We start from the raw sequence: 14,864 nt of genomic DNA on the forward strand, positions 1-14,864 counted from the left end.
AATCCTAAATTTTGTAAAATAACAATTAACCCATGTTCGTGAAGGAACTCGTGTTCTTTTCGATTATTTATCGGGCCAAAATATTTGCTCGAATTCGACTCATATAAAATTTCGAACTAGCCATTAGCGAACACAAACAAATCTAAAGGAGCCAAACAAAAACAAACGAACAGCTCGATTTGTTTGTTTAACAGCACTAGCTTCGTCACCCCGTCACACCACTTATCTCTCTTCTTTAGCTTTAAGATGATAGGCGCATCTTGCAACACAGGCGCTAATCACATAGGAACTAAGAGGGAGAAGGATTATTTAATCCACATGATTATTTCGAAGTTAGAGACAAAATTGTCACATCAATTTATTAATTATAATAATAATTTTCCAATTCAAGATTGCTAAATGCATCTCAAGGATTTATACATTTAAGTGGATCTCAGCAATAGTTAATAATAGTTAATGGAACAATGTCACTGTCTAGTACTATCTCCTTTAAAAACAGAGAACAATGTTACTGTATATCTTTCATTGAACTCACTATTGATGTAATTAGGGATGGCAGCGGGGCGGGGGATGGGGGAGGGGTCCAAACTCCCCCCGCCCCCTCCTCATCCCTCGTCCCCCGCTCGCCCCGCCCCGTCCCGCTTCTCTCGCGGGTGCTCCCGCGGGGCTAATAAAAATTTGTTATATAATTTTATTATGGTTAAATTTTAGCAAATAATCAAGTACTAAAATATTAACACATCATCAAATTATTATTCATTATAATTTTACAATTGAAACTTATAAAAACAATCAAACAAAAAATATTTGAATACAATCCAACATGATGAAATAAATATAACTAAAGTAGTCAAGTTTTCACTTTTGGCACAAATACAATCACTAATTCATTGTTGTGCTTGTGCTTTTTTTAAGAAAAAAAATATTATTGTATTAAGTGTAATTAGGGATTTAGTATAAATGTATTAGTAAATTTAGTATAACCAATTAATAATTTGTATTAGTACACATATATAATTATTAGTATAATTAATAATATCAATTATATTATATATACTAATAGACATTATATAATACATATAATTAATAATATCATTATCATAAGTTTGTAACTAATTAAATTATATATTATATATATTTATTTTTTTAAAGCGGGTGGCGGGGCGTCCCCCGCCCCGTTTCTAAGCGGGGGGGAAAATATTCCCCCCGACCCCGCCCCACCCCAACACCCTCCCCATTATCCTCCGCGGGACGGGCACCCGTCCCATTGCCATCCCTAGACGTAATGCTCATTTGCTTACAAGTTTCTTGAGCTTAAAAAAAGAAGGAAAAAAAAAAAGAATAGTCAGTTGAAGAGGATTACGTTTATAAATGGATGCTCATGACACATTTTTTTGAACAAGCTGCCTCCTATAGTTAATTACAGATTGTGTAGGATTCGATCAAATTAGAGACAGAGACGTAATTATCTTTGTTTTTCCTCCATTTACTTTGTAAGGATGCAATGATCATGGTAAATCAGACAAAATCCCTTTTTATTTTTTCTAAGGAAAGGATAATGGTGCAGAAGTTCGTGCCTTAGTCAACTGGGAGATTGGTTGACAAGGTAAATGTATGGAATTTACCATCTTTAGAATTTGTTCACTGGCAAAGTCAAGTTCTTGAAATTTCTAAATCGGATCTCGATCGGCAAGTTGGAGGTAGTTTTACTGGCTAATCTTACAAAATGCTCTTATATTTCTGGATTAGACTCCTGAAACGAATTTGAATCAAATCATACCAAGTTTTGACACAAAAACAAACACAAACACAAATCCAATCAATTTGCAAAGTCAGATTCGTGCTGTTTTACGAGTAACGACGCTTGCTTACCAGTGGATTCGTGACGAGGCCAAATCCAATCAATTTGATTCTTTCCAGAGCAAGAATTAAGAATTCTTTTGGATGATTAACTAAATCATCGTTACAAAGCCCATCTGATAAAAAAAAAAAAAAATCACGGTTACATATTACAAGACTAAAATTTGGCCCTAATTCCATGAGTAAATAAACCAGAAAAAAATTCCGAGAGATCTTAGAGGGCAATAAGATTAGTCTGAGGTATGTCTGTATGATCAAAATTGTCCAAATCTGAAGTCATGTTTACCAGCCTAAGAAGACTACCAGTCGCCAAAATTGCTTTAGGATTTATATCATGCAGAGATCTTGCATAAAGAGACCTACATGCACAGCATGCAGCCTCATGCAACTCCTTACTCTTGTCAGGCCCCATCAAACAATGCCCTAGAATTCTTAACATTGGCTGCAAAAGCTCCCATGGCAAATTAATCCTCCCCTCCTTACCTTTCTCCTTCTTCTCTTCAATTTCTCCTTCACTTTCGCCCAATCCGGGCAGTCCCATTTCACCGTTTTCACCATCTTTGTAGACATCACCATCTTCACCGGCCCATATTCGACAAAACTCGCAAAATTCAATCTTGGAATCCACAGGTAGCTGCGAGATTTTAGTATAATAAAGCTCCAATGCAACCCCAACTATCCTTGCCCTCCTCGTCGATCGAACGGTACCATGAGGCTCTAAAGTTGGAGAGAGCACAGCTATGTTTAACTCCGTCGCGGTGTTCTTGGGCGTCTTGGTAGTTTCATGATAAATGCTAGAATGAGAGAGATCAGGGATGCTTACGGTAATTGCCTGGCCGTTTCGGACAGTGGTTTCGTGGGCGTAAAGGGCCAAAAGAACTGCTTCAAAACCGGCTAAGGGCTTATGAAGAGAAGCTCGAGAAAGGTATACGCCAGCAAGAATGGGCAAGAATCTGAGGACTACTAGATGCAGAGCTGGTTGGCCGGTTTGAAAGGTGTCGTAGAGCCATCGGCAGAGATTGTTGTCCCCTAAGCCAGAGTCGGGTTGGCGGAGGAGTCTTGAGAATTCCTTTGCTATTTCGGGATCGTGGAGGAGGGAAGTTGCTGGAGTTTCGGAGGATGAAAGAGAAGGAGGAACGTGGGGAAGGATTGATGAGAGGGAATCTACGGCTGATTGGGCCTTGGTGTAGGAATCACACCATGTTATGTGCGGCCTGCTTGGCTTGGTGGAGTAGGAGCTATCATCCGCTACGGCGGTGTCGGTGGCAGTGGCAGTGGTGGCGGTGGCGTCTGTGTTGTCATCAGATATCGACGAGGGAGTGGTGGTGGCGGGGTCGTCAGACATTGTGTGGCCGTCCGGGGTGTTTGTGGAGGCCTAGACGTTGGTTCTATTGATCAGAAAATATTTTGAGGTATGTTGGAGCTGTAAAAATTAAGAGAAAATTAAGGAGTAAAATGAGGATCTAGGATGGTATTCTTTTGCGTTGGGAACTAATTTCTTGCCAAATCCAACAAACTTGCACCTTAATCCCGCTGTTTTTTTGTTATTTTTTCCCCTAATTTGTTTTAGACCCATTTAAGGGGTGACAGAACAAACAATTAGGCTATTGGATTGTCAACTTAACTAGTAGCTAAATCCACCGAGTATTAATTGCTTTTTAACTTATTGGTACAGGGTCGGCATTCGAAGTCAATTATCCCATGAAGATGTAGTAACAAAGTAGTTTTTTTCCAATAAAAAATGTAATTTTAAAAATTTCTTGCTCTTGAGCAGTTTACTTTTCTATTATTATTATTAACATGCATTTAAAATTTTTCTTATGAGTAATTGTTAATATCTATAAATTACACCTAATTTATCGTATGAAATACGGCAAAAATCTGAATGATCCTTAAATTATATATTGTTGATCAACTTTTAACCCTCCAACTATTAAGCACGTATTTTTGCCCATCAAACTTATAAAAAGGATATACTCTCCACCCTTTTTGCTAAAGATAGTTTCAGAAACCTTCCTTGAATTTTATGGTAATATCACTTGATACCCTTCAAATTTTAGAAATATCACTTAACTCCCATATTAGTGAAATGGGACCATTAGTCACTATAATAGCATATGAATTGACAAAATTATCTTTATTACCTTAACAAATTTCAAGCAAAACACTATAGAGGAGAAAATTTTTGAACAAAATAAGTAAATCTTAAATTATAATCAATTTGGTAGAAAATTCAATATAAGACAATACAAAAGGATAGAATTGGGAGAAAAAATATTTGTCTCACTAAATGATTATTATAATAATATTTTAATGATACAATGGAGGGATTGTTTCAAAAGGTATGACTTTAGTAGAGACTGGTGATATTCTTAAAACTTTAGAGGTGCTAAGTGTTATTGACATAAAGCTCATGAGAGGTTTCTAAAATTATTTCTAGCCAAAAGAGCGGAGAATATACCATTTTCCAAGTTCAACAGGCAAAAGTATGTACTTAATATTTGGAGGGCTAAAAGTTGACTAATTTAATAGTTTGAGTGCTATATAGATTTTTTGCTTTATGAAATACATACATACATACATACATATATATATATATATTAACATTTGGAGCAAAAAGCCAATTTGGCCCTCAAATTTTAACCATTTATATTTTTAACCCTCTAACTATTAGTTGTATTTTTTGGTTCTTAAATTATTAAAACCGTGTAGTTGTAGCCCTTCTGTTAGCTTGAGACAGTATTAAAATTGACAGAAAGAGCGTCAAACGCGATCCACGAATGAAAGTGGAAAGCTTTTATTATCAGAATAGCATAGGGAGTACACCAAATTTAGAGTTTTTAATTCAACACAAATTAGGACAAATAAGTCATGCATTCAGCCTCTTCATGACATGAAGAATTTATTGGTATAAAATATATAAAATTCAACATATGCTGGGTCTTGGAGTAATCGAAAAAGGTTGCAATAGTGCAAAGTTGAATCGTGAAAATTTGGAGCATTTCAGGTCAAATTCTTTCTTTGAACGCTCCATACTAAGAAATATTTTGGCATAAAATTTAAAAGATTGAATGAATATTTGTAAAGTAGTGATAAAATTACAATCTTTGACCTCAGATATAGAGTATTATCTAGTAAAATTCATTGAAAATGAGCCCAAATTTGGAATATATGCGAAAGATGAAATCTAGGGTATAATTTCATCTAAATTTGACAATAATAAAGTGATGGTCAATCCGATCATTTACTCGACAATAAATAGTTGTAGCAGTCATCAAATCTATTTTAAGGAAAAAAAAAGATCAAAACGATATTATTTTGAGTTACCTTCCGTTTAAGTTAAGAATTAGAGTTAACTATTTAGATTGACAGAGGGATTATTTATGCACGCACGCTTTTAACAGTTCAAAGGCTAAAATGATACAAATAATAGTTAGAAGATTAAAAGTAGGACGTCAAGGCTTGAGAGTCAAATGGGCTCTTTGCCCTAACAGTTGTTTTCTTATTTGATCCAAAACATGAACCAAACAACCAGAGGCCTCTGGAAATAGCAAGGGCCACAGCATCACAGTCGCAGCCCGTCCACAGTCCATCCATGTTTGTGTATCCAAACTCGTTTCTCAATTAGTAATGGCTGGACTGGACTATGCTTCCGTGCGATATTTACACATTATTGATTTGATTTGATCGAGGGCCAGTAACATATGTGGTAAACTAATATAGCAGGCTCATTGCTCAGTACTTGAGTGGGTGCAAATTGTCCAGCCGGCCCCATGGCCCAATTCAAACCAACAATGCCGTCATCTCCGACAGCGATTCTAAGTTTGAAATTCTCCCAACGAGAACGTGAAAATGACAAATTCCTTCATGAAAGCACAATCAATTACTACCAAACCTTGTTTCTCCATTTTCTTTTTTCCTGATTTGTGTTTCTGCTTTCTAGTTGACTTCTTTCATTGGCCGGTTTACATGACTACGACCTGTTTTTTTTTTTTTTGGCTCAAAATCTACTACCTAGTTCAAGGTTTAGTTACCTGATTTCCAAACCACTCTTAACTAAATGTACTTTTCTTTTTGGTGGATGCTAAATTGGTAGTAGTACTTGGACCATCAAAGAATTTGGCGCATCCTAAGAGATATTCTCTCCATCCTCCAAAAAATTTTTTGTTTTCTTGAGACTAGTTTTGTAAATGTAATGTAGGAGGTTAGGTGTTTGAATACTGACATTCCTTTTCCTAATTTCCCAAATACCCCAAAAAAAAAAAACTGCTATTAGCTACTTACTATTAAACGATGCAATTTGTTTTACCTTTTTAAGTAGTGGTATGTATTAGCTACTTGTTTTGAAGTTTTGCTTCTTATTGAGAAACTATGTATAGTTTTGAGATGCAGGAAAAACCTGTAGGTCCTTGCACCATATATCTAGTCTTACAATTCTGAGTTATCACTGTTAACAATTCTAGATCATCAACATTTGCATAATGAGGCTCGCTTAGGTAATACACCTAAATAACTGTTTTGCATGGCTAGAAACCTTGAGGTACCCAGTCCATTTGCTATTTCAAGACACACTGCTGGCACAGTGGTCTTTCTTTCTGCAACATTCAACCTTCTTCCATCTTAAATCTGATCATTGAGTATAGTCAGTCGGGTCCATCCTAATATGATTAGATTTTGAAGAATCTAAATATTTTGTACTTGCATGTAGGCTTATGAATGCATGGAAGTTTTGATCCCAATCTTAGTTAATTGTGAGGGCAACTGTGAATTTTTCTTGGTTGAGGAACTAGAATGAATATACCCATTCCGGACTGTACAACTCCTCTGTTTTTATTTTTATATTTTAAATCTGTTCATACAATCAACCATGGAAAAAATTGCAAGCTGGGTAGAAGCAAGAGTTGGGGATTGGGGCATACAACCTGTATAAGGGTCACTTTTTTGAAGAAATTATAATGCCATGAAGTTTGAGTTTGACAATGGCATATTAGTTTCTAAAAAGCAAAAGAAACAATGGCATAATTTCCAGTTCTTGACGATGGCATATGGTGAATATTCTAGAAACCAACTTAACCTCTAGGACTTCTTAGCATATGGAGAATATGCTAGAAACGAACTTAACCTCTTGGACTTCTTAGCATTCTATTCATTTTCAGTCTCACTTGCGTAGTTAGCCTTTTAGTTCTGCCACCTAGTTAAATTATTGCAGAATGCCTTGCTTTATGTTACCTTAGCAACAGGGGTTAAAATGATCTTGGTACATCATGGACGCCAGTCCAATCCAAAATTCTTGAACCAAATTGAAGAATTTATTTCTTATAGCTGTCATGAATTTTCTGGTGTTTGAAGCAAGTGATTGTAAATTGTATGCTTAAAGTGTTTGATTTTTCCTTATAATGGAATTTATGGTTGGATAAGCATCTAGAAACATATTAACTTGATCAGAAATTTCATAAGGCTTGTAGGTGGAAGTTTATGTTGGTTTTTGAGATAATTGAGCTGATCACTTCCTGTACATATCTCAGGAAATTGATCAAGGTTGTGTTGTTTTGTGTACATCAATGTTTGAACAGAACTTATAACAGGTTCCATATACAGCTTGACTCGCTTTGGTTAAGACTCTGCTTAGCAAGTTGTCATATCCATATTGTTGGAGATGGAGGAGCTACGGCAACTCTCCCAAGCATTTATATCAACTAGTAATAGTTCACGTGCTTTGCACGTGATTGTAATATTTTAAAATATATTATTTTTCAGATACTAAAAATTTTTTATGAAATTTTGATCATCAACATCATAATATAGTATTTTTATGTTATTTATTTTTTTAAGCTAGTTACTTTTAAAAATTTTATTAAATGCAAAGAGACAGAAAACATTCCAATGTAGTTGGCATATCCCTTAAGATTGAATTTGAAATCATGAACGAAACACTTTTTGATTTATAGCTTGAATTCTAACATATCAAATATTGATAATATCATGTTTTACCAAAAGTATTGTATATACATGACTCTATTGCATATAAACCACAATCATCAAAATTTTTATAAACGAAGAATATAATTAAGTTAGAAAAATAAACATACATGTAATTTGAATTCTTTGTATTATGTTAATTCTATTTTTGTCAATAATGGAGTATAAATGATCCACCACGTAAAGTTTTTTTGGCTTGTACATTCTAACAATTAAAATTTTATAGATAGAGATAGTTGGAGTTTTTCTATTTACCTTTTCTTTTATTCATGTTTTTAGCACAATCCAATGCGAAGTTAGTGATATTTTTAACATTTCAAGAATGTTAAGTGATATTAGACAAACCCTCAAGGGAGGTTTCCAAGAATGAATTTTTTTTTTTTTTTCTGAGTTTCTTTTTTTTCTGGGATTTTTTGTTTTCTGAATTGAAATGGCTTTTCTGATTTGGCAATTTATTGAGCGTTCTTGTTCTTTCGTTTTGTCTCTTATTTGCTTGCCATGCCTAGTCTTCAATGATGGTGTCATTTGTTGATGCATTTGGTCTCGTGTTTGAGTTGTAAATTCGCGTGATTAGATAGATATTTTTTGGAGTGATATTTAAGCAAGAAAGTGTAAATTCCTGTGATTTTATGGATGTATACAAGGCGTTTGTGAAAATTCCTGAACAGAAGTTGCTAACTTCTGCAATATATGAGGCGTCCTCCTGCCTCAAAGATGATGAATTAAGTGAAGTTGTGGATATAATATGAAATGCACCGCTCTGGATATAATTTGTTTCAGCTTGATTTAATAATGATATACACACAAGAACAATAAGCTGACTCGTATTACCCCAAAAAATTTTCGTCATAATCCACTTGATTATAGGAAGAAACAATAGGAACCCAATAGTACATGATAGAGTTCCAAAAATGCAGCGCCACGAATAGAAACAGCAACAGCAGCCAAGCTGCTCCTCCCACATGATTTTGCTTTCCTTTACGCATCCCTATGTGATTCTCATATCAGCTCAACAGGTTTAAACTGCCTTTTAGAAGATATTTCAGGGTCAAGAACTTGGTAAACTGCCTATTTCTTTACATCTTTATTAGCACTGATAAACAAACACTATATTGAGATTCCTTTCCTACGCTATGACAATAAACTGCTCCCTGGGGCAAGATAAATATTCATCTTGCACTTCCTTTGGTCTAAAAAGCAAGGTTCGTCAACTGGCTTCAAGTAGACATACTGAAATATTAGCAAATTCTGCCATCTGTGTCTTGAACACTGTCTTTGGCTTTACCATTTGCTATGACAGGCAAATTCTTCAGTTCTTCAGAGAGCACGAATGTTCCCTTTCTTGATTTTTTCCTGTTATCTTTTCCATGAACAAGTGATACTAAATTTCTGAATATGGATTTTGTTGTAGATAAACTGTAATTCGTTGTACCTTTCTTATGTTGCTGCAATGGATTCCAGTTACCTGAAAAATGTGTAATCTGATAATTGTACATGTCATTTTGCAGGCACTGGATGCCTTTAATACAGCTGTGGTGTCCCCAGTATACTATGTTATGTTTACATCCCTCACCATCCTAGCTAGCATTATAATGTTTAAGGTACTTTCATTTGGCTTTTATTATTAGCTTTTTCCTTTCGTGTATATATATATATATATTTTAGTGTTGTGGATTGGGAGGAGGAGGGACGAATCAGAGCAACAAAAGGCTGACTTTCAAACTTTTCATGCAGGACTGGGACAGTCAAAATGCATCGCAAATTGTCTCTGAAGTATGTGGCTTTGTGACTATCCTGTCTGGAACATTCCTTCTCCACAAGACCAAGGACATGGGAGGTGTAAGCAGCACTAGTAACACGCCCGTGCCATCTCCTGTATTCCTGGCATCATGCCAGAATTCTGCGGTCTGAGCTTTGAGATGAGATCGCATTCTGCGGTCTGCGGTCTGAATGCGAGGTAACTGACCTCGCATTTAAGAGATGCGAGGTAACTGACCTCGCATTTCATAAATGCAAGGTCTGGTTTTCTTTTTTCTTTTTTTTTTGGATTTCGTTGGAGGAAAATTCAAGAGACTTCGCATTCAGCAAATGCGAGTTGAGGGAGCTCGCATTTGCTGAATGCGAAGATCCCTTGGACGGAATCCCACACTCAAAATGCTCCCTTAGTAGAATTTTTTTAAAATTCATCATAATTTTAGAAATTTCTCCACTTGCATGGCTTCCCTTAGGGACTCCCCAAAGAACAGGATTGTAACTTTTCCTTGAAAATAAAAAATAAAAAAAATCCACCAAAAAATTGTTAGAAATCTGCAAGAAAGGTGTAACAAAAATATCAGGTCTTAGTTGAATTCACATGCAAAGCCAGCATCTTACCCCCAATTGAAAATGAGCCCAAATTTGGAATATATGCGAAAGATGAAATCTAGGGGTATAATTTCATCTAAATTTGACAATAATAAAGTGATGGTCAATCCGATCATTGACTCGACAATAAATAGTTGTAGCAGTCATCAAATCTATTTTAAGGAAAAAAAAAGATCAAAACGATATTATTTTGAGTTACCTTCCGTTTAAGTTAAGAATTAGAGTTAACTATTTAGATTGACAGATGGATTATTTATGCGTGCACGCTTCTAACAGTTCAAAGGCTAAAATGATACAAATAATAGTTAGAAGATTAAAAGTAGGACGTCAAGGCTTGAGAGTCAAACGGGCTTTCTGCCCTAACACTTGCTTTCTTATTTGATCCAAAACATGAACCAAACAACCATAGGCCTCTGGAAATAGCAAGGGCCACAGCATCACAGTCGCAGCCAGTCCACAGTCCATCCATGTATGTGTATCCAAAGTCGTTTCTCAATTAGAAATGGCTGGACTGGACTATGCTTCCGTGCGATATTTTGGTGGAGAGACGAGGGACACACATTATTGATTTGATTTGATTTGATCGAGGGACAACAACATATGTGGTAAACTAATATAGCAGGCTCATTGCTCAGTACTTGAGTGGGTGCAAATTGTCCAGCCGGCCCATGGCCCAATTCAACCAACAATGCCGTCATCTCCTACAGCGATTCTAAGTTTGAAATTCTCCCAACGAGAACGTGAAAATGACAAATTCCTTCATGAAAGCACAATCAATTACTACCAAACCTTCTTGTTTCTCCATTTTCTTTTTTCCTGATTTGTGTTTCTGCTTTCTAGTTGACTTCTTTCATTGGCCGGTTTACATGACTACGACCTGTTTTTTTTTTTTTTTTTGGCTCAAAATCTACTAGCTAGTTCAAGGTTTAGTTACCTGATTTCCAAACCACTCTTAACTAAATGTACTTTTCTTTTTGGTGGATGCTAAATTGGTAGTAGTACTTGGACCATCAAAGAATTTGGCGCATCCTAAGAGATATTCTCTCCATCCTCCAAAAAATTTTTTTTTTTCTTGAGACTAGTTTTGTAAATGTAATGTAGGAGGTTAGGTGTTTGAATACTGACATTCCTTTTCCTAATTTCCCAAATACCCCAAAAAAAAAAAAAAACAACAGTGAATCAGTGGAAAAAGTTGGTCACAGAATTTTTATATGATGAAATCTCCCCCCCCCCCTCCTAAATTATGGTCATATCTTGCATTGCCTCCTCAAAATTATCGATTATTAGTACATCAAATTGTCCTTAAAATTTATGATTTCTCAAATTCTTAGTGGCACTGATCAGAAGGGTTAAAAGATAGATTCACTATCTACCGATTCAAGAAATTTATTGATAACAAATTTAAAGTCACCATTGAGGCATTACAACAGGTACAAAAGGTAAATGACTTGCATTTAAACTTAAGCACAAAAATGGATTCTACATGTGCATAACAGCTTAGGCTGATTAATTCCATTGAGTACCTGAGTTTGACCTAATAGTATATGTATCATTAGACATAATTAATAGTTAATGGGAGAAATGTGAGACTAGGCCGGAGTCAAGCTGCATGTACCCTCTTCTTTCTATTTTTTTTCCCCTCTTTTGACTATCTGCATCTCTTCACTCTCTTTATCTGATGGTGAAAGGGGTCTAATTGGATGCCATTTGAATGGCAGACACAGACCATGCATGGTAGGTGCACTCCATGGAAAGTAATAGGATCATTTGGAATCTTTGGTTGCTTGTTTAGGTCGTATTTACCAAATCAATTTACTTTTGAGGTTAGCACCAGTGACCTAGAGACAAAAGCAATTAAGAATAGCATATATACATATAAGCAGCACAACTTTACTTCCATTAATAAAATCATCTTGTTAATCATGACTGCAGGTCCACTGCAACATAATCTATCAAGAGATACACTGCCATATCCTCATGTAAAAGCAAAAAGATATAGTATGCATATAGAATTCCCCACCCTTTTGGAGAATTTGGAGACCCCAGTTCATAATCTAGGGGGAAAATATCTAAACTAGAGTAGTGGCTGCTATAGGCTATAGTAGGATTAAAAAAAAAAAACCCAAAAAGGAAAAAATGATCAAGTCTCCATCAAAAACAAAAGGATGAAAAAGAGGACTTGATTAAGCCAAGTCCCATCAATTTTCTCTCCTGATTAAGTTAGGATCCTTAGTATCTAAGACAAACCACTAATATACAAGCTTTCAATTAGGCATAATAGCCATCCAATTCATGCTGTTACTTTTCATGCTTTGACAGTATGAAAAGGATGGATAAGGCAACTAATTATGATGAGCAGCACTAGCTAGATGTTGGTCAATGATGATTGGTGAACAACTCTTTGATACTTGGAATTGGGTGGTGAAGAATCACAGCATTGATCACCGTTGACAAGCACTCTTTTCTTACTCAAACCACCACCACCTCCACCAGTACAAGTACTGAGACAGGAGTCCTGGTGTAGAAGCATTGGCCTGGGAGAAGAAGAAATGGTCACCGGAGGAATGTCAATTGTGCTGAGTTGTGGGGGTGGGTGCTGCCACTGAGGAAGTGGTCCGGCCAAAAGAAGTGTTTTTAGAAGCGGCCCGGCTTCCATTACTGCCTCCAAGAACTTCCCTTTCTCCGGCAATGGCTTTTTGGGAACAATTCTATCGGTCACGTCTGCGAAAGCTGGAGGTGGTGATACAGGCTGCAGGGGAAGCAATACTGCAGAGTCCTTACCTGCAGGGGATGCAATGACGTTTTCATCACAATCAGAAGAGGAAAGTCCTGCATAGGAATCTGATCCCCTTCTTGGTTCAAAATCTTCATTGCTAGTAGTTCCACTTGAGGGTGCAGCAGCAGCTGGTTCGACGTGTGTTTGTTTCAACTGTTGCTGCTGAAGCAGAAGTTTTTCCAGCATAAGTCTTTGGCATTTTGCTATGGCTTCATCTCTCTCTCTAGTGATTTTCGTCAAGAGAGATTTGAGGTGCACAAGTTCATCATCTTTTCTAGCAAGCTCCTCGCGAGCCGAAAGAACTGTGGCTTCCAATTCCAGAGTAGTGTAAAGGAGAGAATGCTTCAACTCATCAATTCCCTGCTGTCAATCAAGACAATGCACATTATAAATCAATGAAGTGAGACAGACAAAAAAAAAAAAAAACAATTAAAGAGTAAATGGCCGAAAGGGATGTTTCAATTTACCTCTTCTTGATAGTAGAAAGCCCAATTAAGAGGACTACATTGATCTTCCATGCCTGCTTTTGCTTGTTTTGGTGGTTTCTGAACTAAGGATGGCACATAAAGAGAAGTGTGTATTGAGGGCTTTTCACTTCTTATAAGGCTTTATAAAGTAAGTGGAATAGTACTGTTTTTAATAGTATGATTTGGTTGCTTTTTTTCTCTTTTCCTCATGGGATATGGTTCGACAAAAACACAAAAGGCAAAAGCATGGAAAAGCCAAGATGTTTAGTGCATATCTTTAGAGTACTACTAGGTTCTTAGTACACGAGGAGGACCATATATAGGACTAAGAGTACCAGCAGTGCCCTTTATGAGGGTATGGCGGGAATGTGTGAATTGGGAGTATGAAAGATTGAAAACATATGGGAGGCTGAGGGTTGAAGTCTAAGTATACATAGCACACTCATAACGAAGACAATATTAGTAGTACAATTATTTCTCAATTACCATTAATTTTATGGGCCAACCTTCAAATAAGACAAGATAGTGAGACGTTATGAATGCTTTCACTCGTTTTTAGGACTAATTTTGGAGCCCAGCTCAAAGTATTTGTGTTGAAGGCGACTTGAGCGGTCTCATTGCTTGCACAAGAATTTATTGTATCCGTCAGTTTTGCTACTACTATTCATTTAGATTGAGTATTTCTTGAGGTTGAAGTGAAGCTATTAAGCGGTATGTCATTGAGCGCTTGGTTTTTAAAAACCAATACTGAAACCCTAAGGATTAAAAGTTCATGTTATGCTATATAGAATGAAAAAAAGAAAAGAAGTTCATGTTATTGAGTATTGAAAGAAGTTTCCATGATTACTAGTAAATGTTTTCACCGTCTCAAGTATAGTTGATATTTGAGAGAGTTGTTACGACTATGTGCATCTTTCATGATTTACTGAACACTTACAGATACGATTGTCTTTATTATACATTAAATTGGTTAACTCGAACAAAATTCACAAGTACAATAACATTATATGTGCATACATCATATTGTTTAAAAACTACAACAATTGTATCAAAATCTCAATTTTACCAACCCATAATAGTACGCATACATGTTCATTCATATTTCTTGGCTTAGGACAACTAATAAGCCATGCAACAAGTCAATCATGATATTGGCTAAAGTTTATCTCTTTTTTTTCTGCTTCCTTTTTTCAGGTTACCAACTTACCAATACCAAGTTGTGTGGCGAGTCACGGCGTGTGTGAAGCCTCAGTTCTTGTCGCACCATTAAATGTTAAACACTGTATATCCAACACGGCCGTCTGCAATTGTTGAACTTCAGGTTTGTGAAGATATGTTATGATCCGGTGCTCCTTTATTTTTCCGTAGGTTCACACCTTTAATTTTTCTTTTAAAGTTTGAACCTTAAAATAAATTTA

General features: G+C 36.1%; 2 protein-coding genes across 3 annotated transcripts; both read right to left on the minus strand.

The window, feature by feature from the left end:
- Window positions 1–2,046: 2,046 nt before the first annotated feature.
- LOC140036626 (uncharacterized) lies at window positions 2,047–3,322 on the minus strand. The gene has a single exon (XM_072078737.1). The coding sequence runs from the start codon at window positions 3,203–3,205 to the stop codon at window positions 2,075–2,077; it is 1,131 nt and encodes a 376-aa protein (XP_071934838.1). The 5' UTR covers window positions 3,206–3,322; the 3' UTR covers window positions 2,047–2,074.
- An 8,751-nt stretch (window positions 3,323–12,073) lies between these two features.
- On the minus strand, window positions 12,074–13,691 carry LOC113730758 (uncharacterized). Of its 2 annotated transcripts, none has more exons than XM_027255649.2 (2): window positions 13,447–13,691; window positions 12,074–13,342 (listed from the first exon to the last, which is right to left on the minus strand). In XM_027255649.2, the coding sequence occupies exons 1-2, from the start codon at window positions 13,495–13,497 to the stop codon at window positions 12,569–12,571; spliced, it is 825 nt and encodes a 274-aa protein (XP_027111450.1). In that variant the 5' UTR covers window positions 13,498–13,691; the 3' UTR covers window positions 12,074–12,568. The 2 variants fall into 2 exon arrangements, with proteins under 2 accessions (XP_027111450.1, XP_027111451.1); XM_027255650.2 differs by having other exon boundaries at window positions 12,074–13,339; window positions 13,447–13,690.
- Window positions 13,692–14,864: the final 1,173 nt, after the last annotated feature.

The sequence above is a fragment of the Coffea arabica genome, chromosome 2e (assembly GCF_036785885.1).
Source record: "Coffea arabica cultivar ET-39 chromosome 2e, Coffea Arabica ET-39 HiFi, whole genome shotgun sequence".
NCBI lineage: Eukaryota > Viridiplantae > Streptophyta > Magnoliopsida > Gentianales > Rubiaceae > Coffea > Coffea arabica.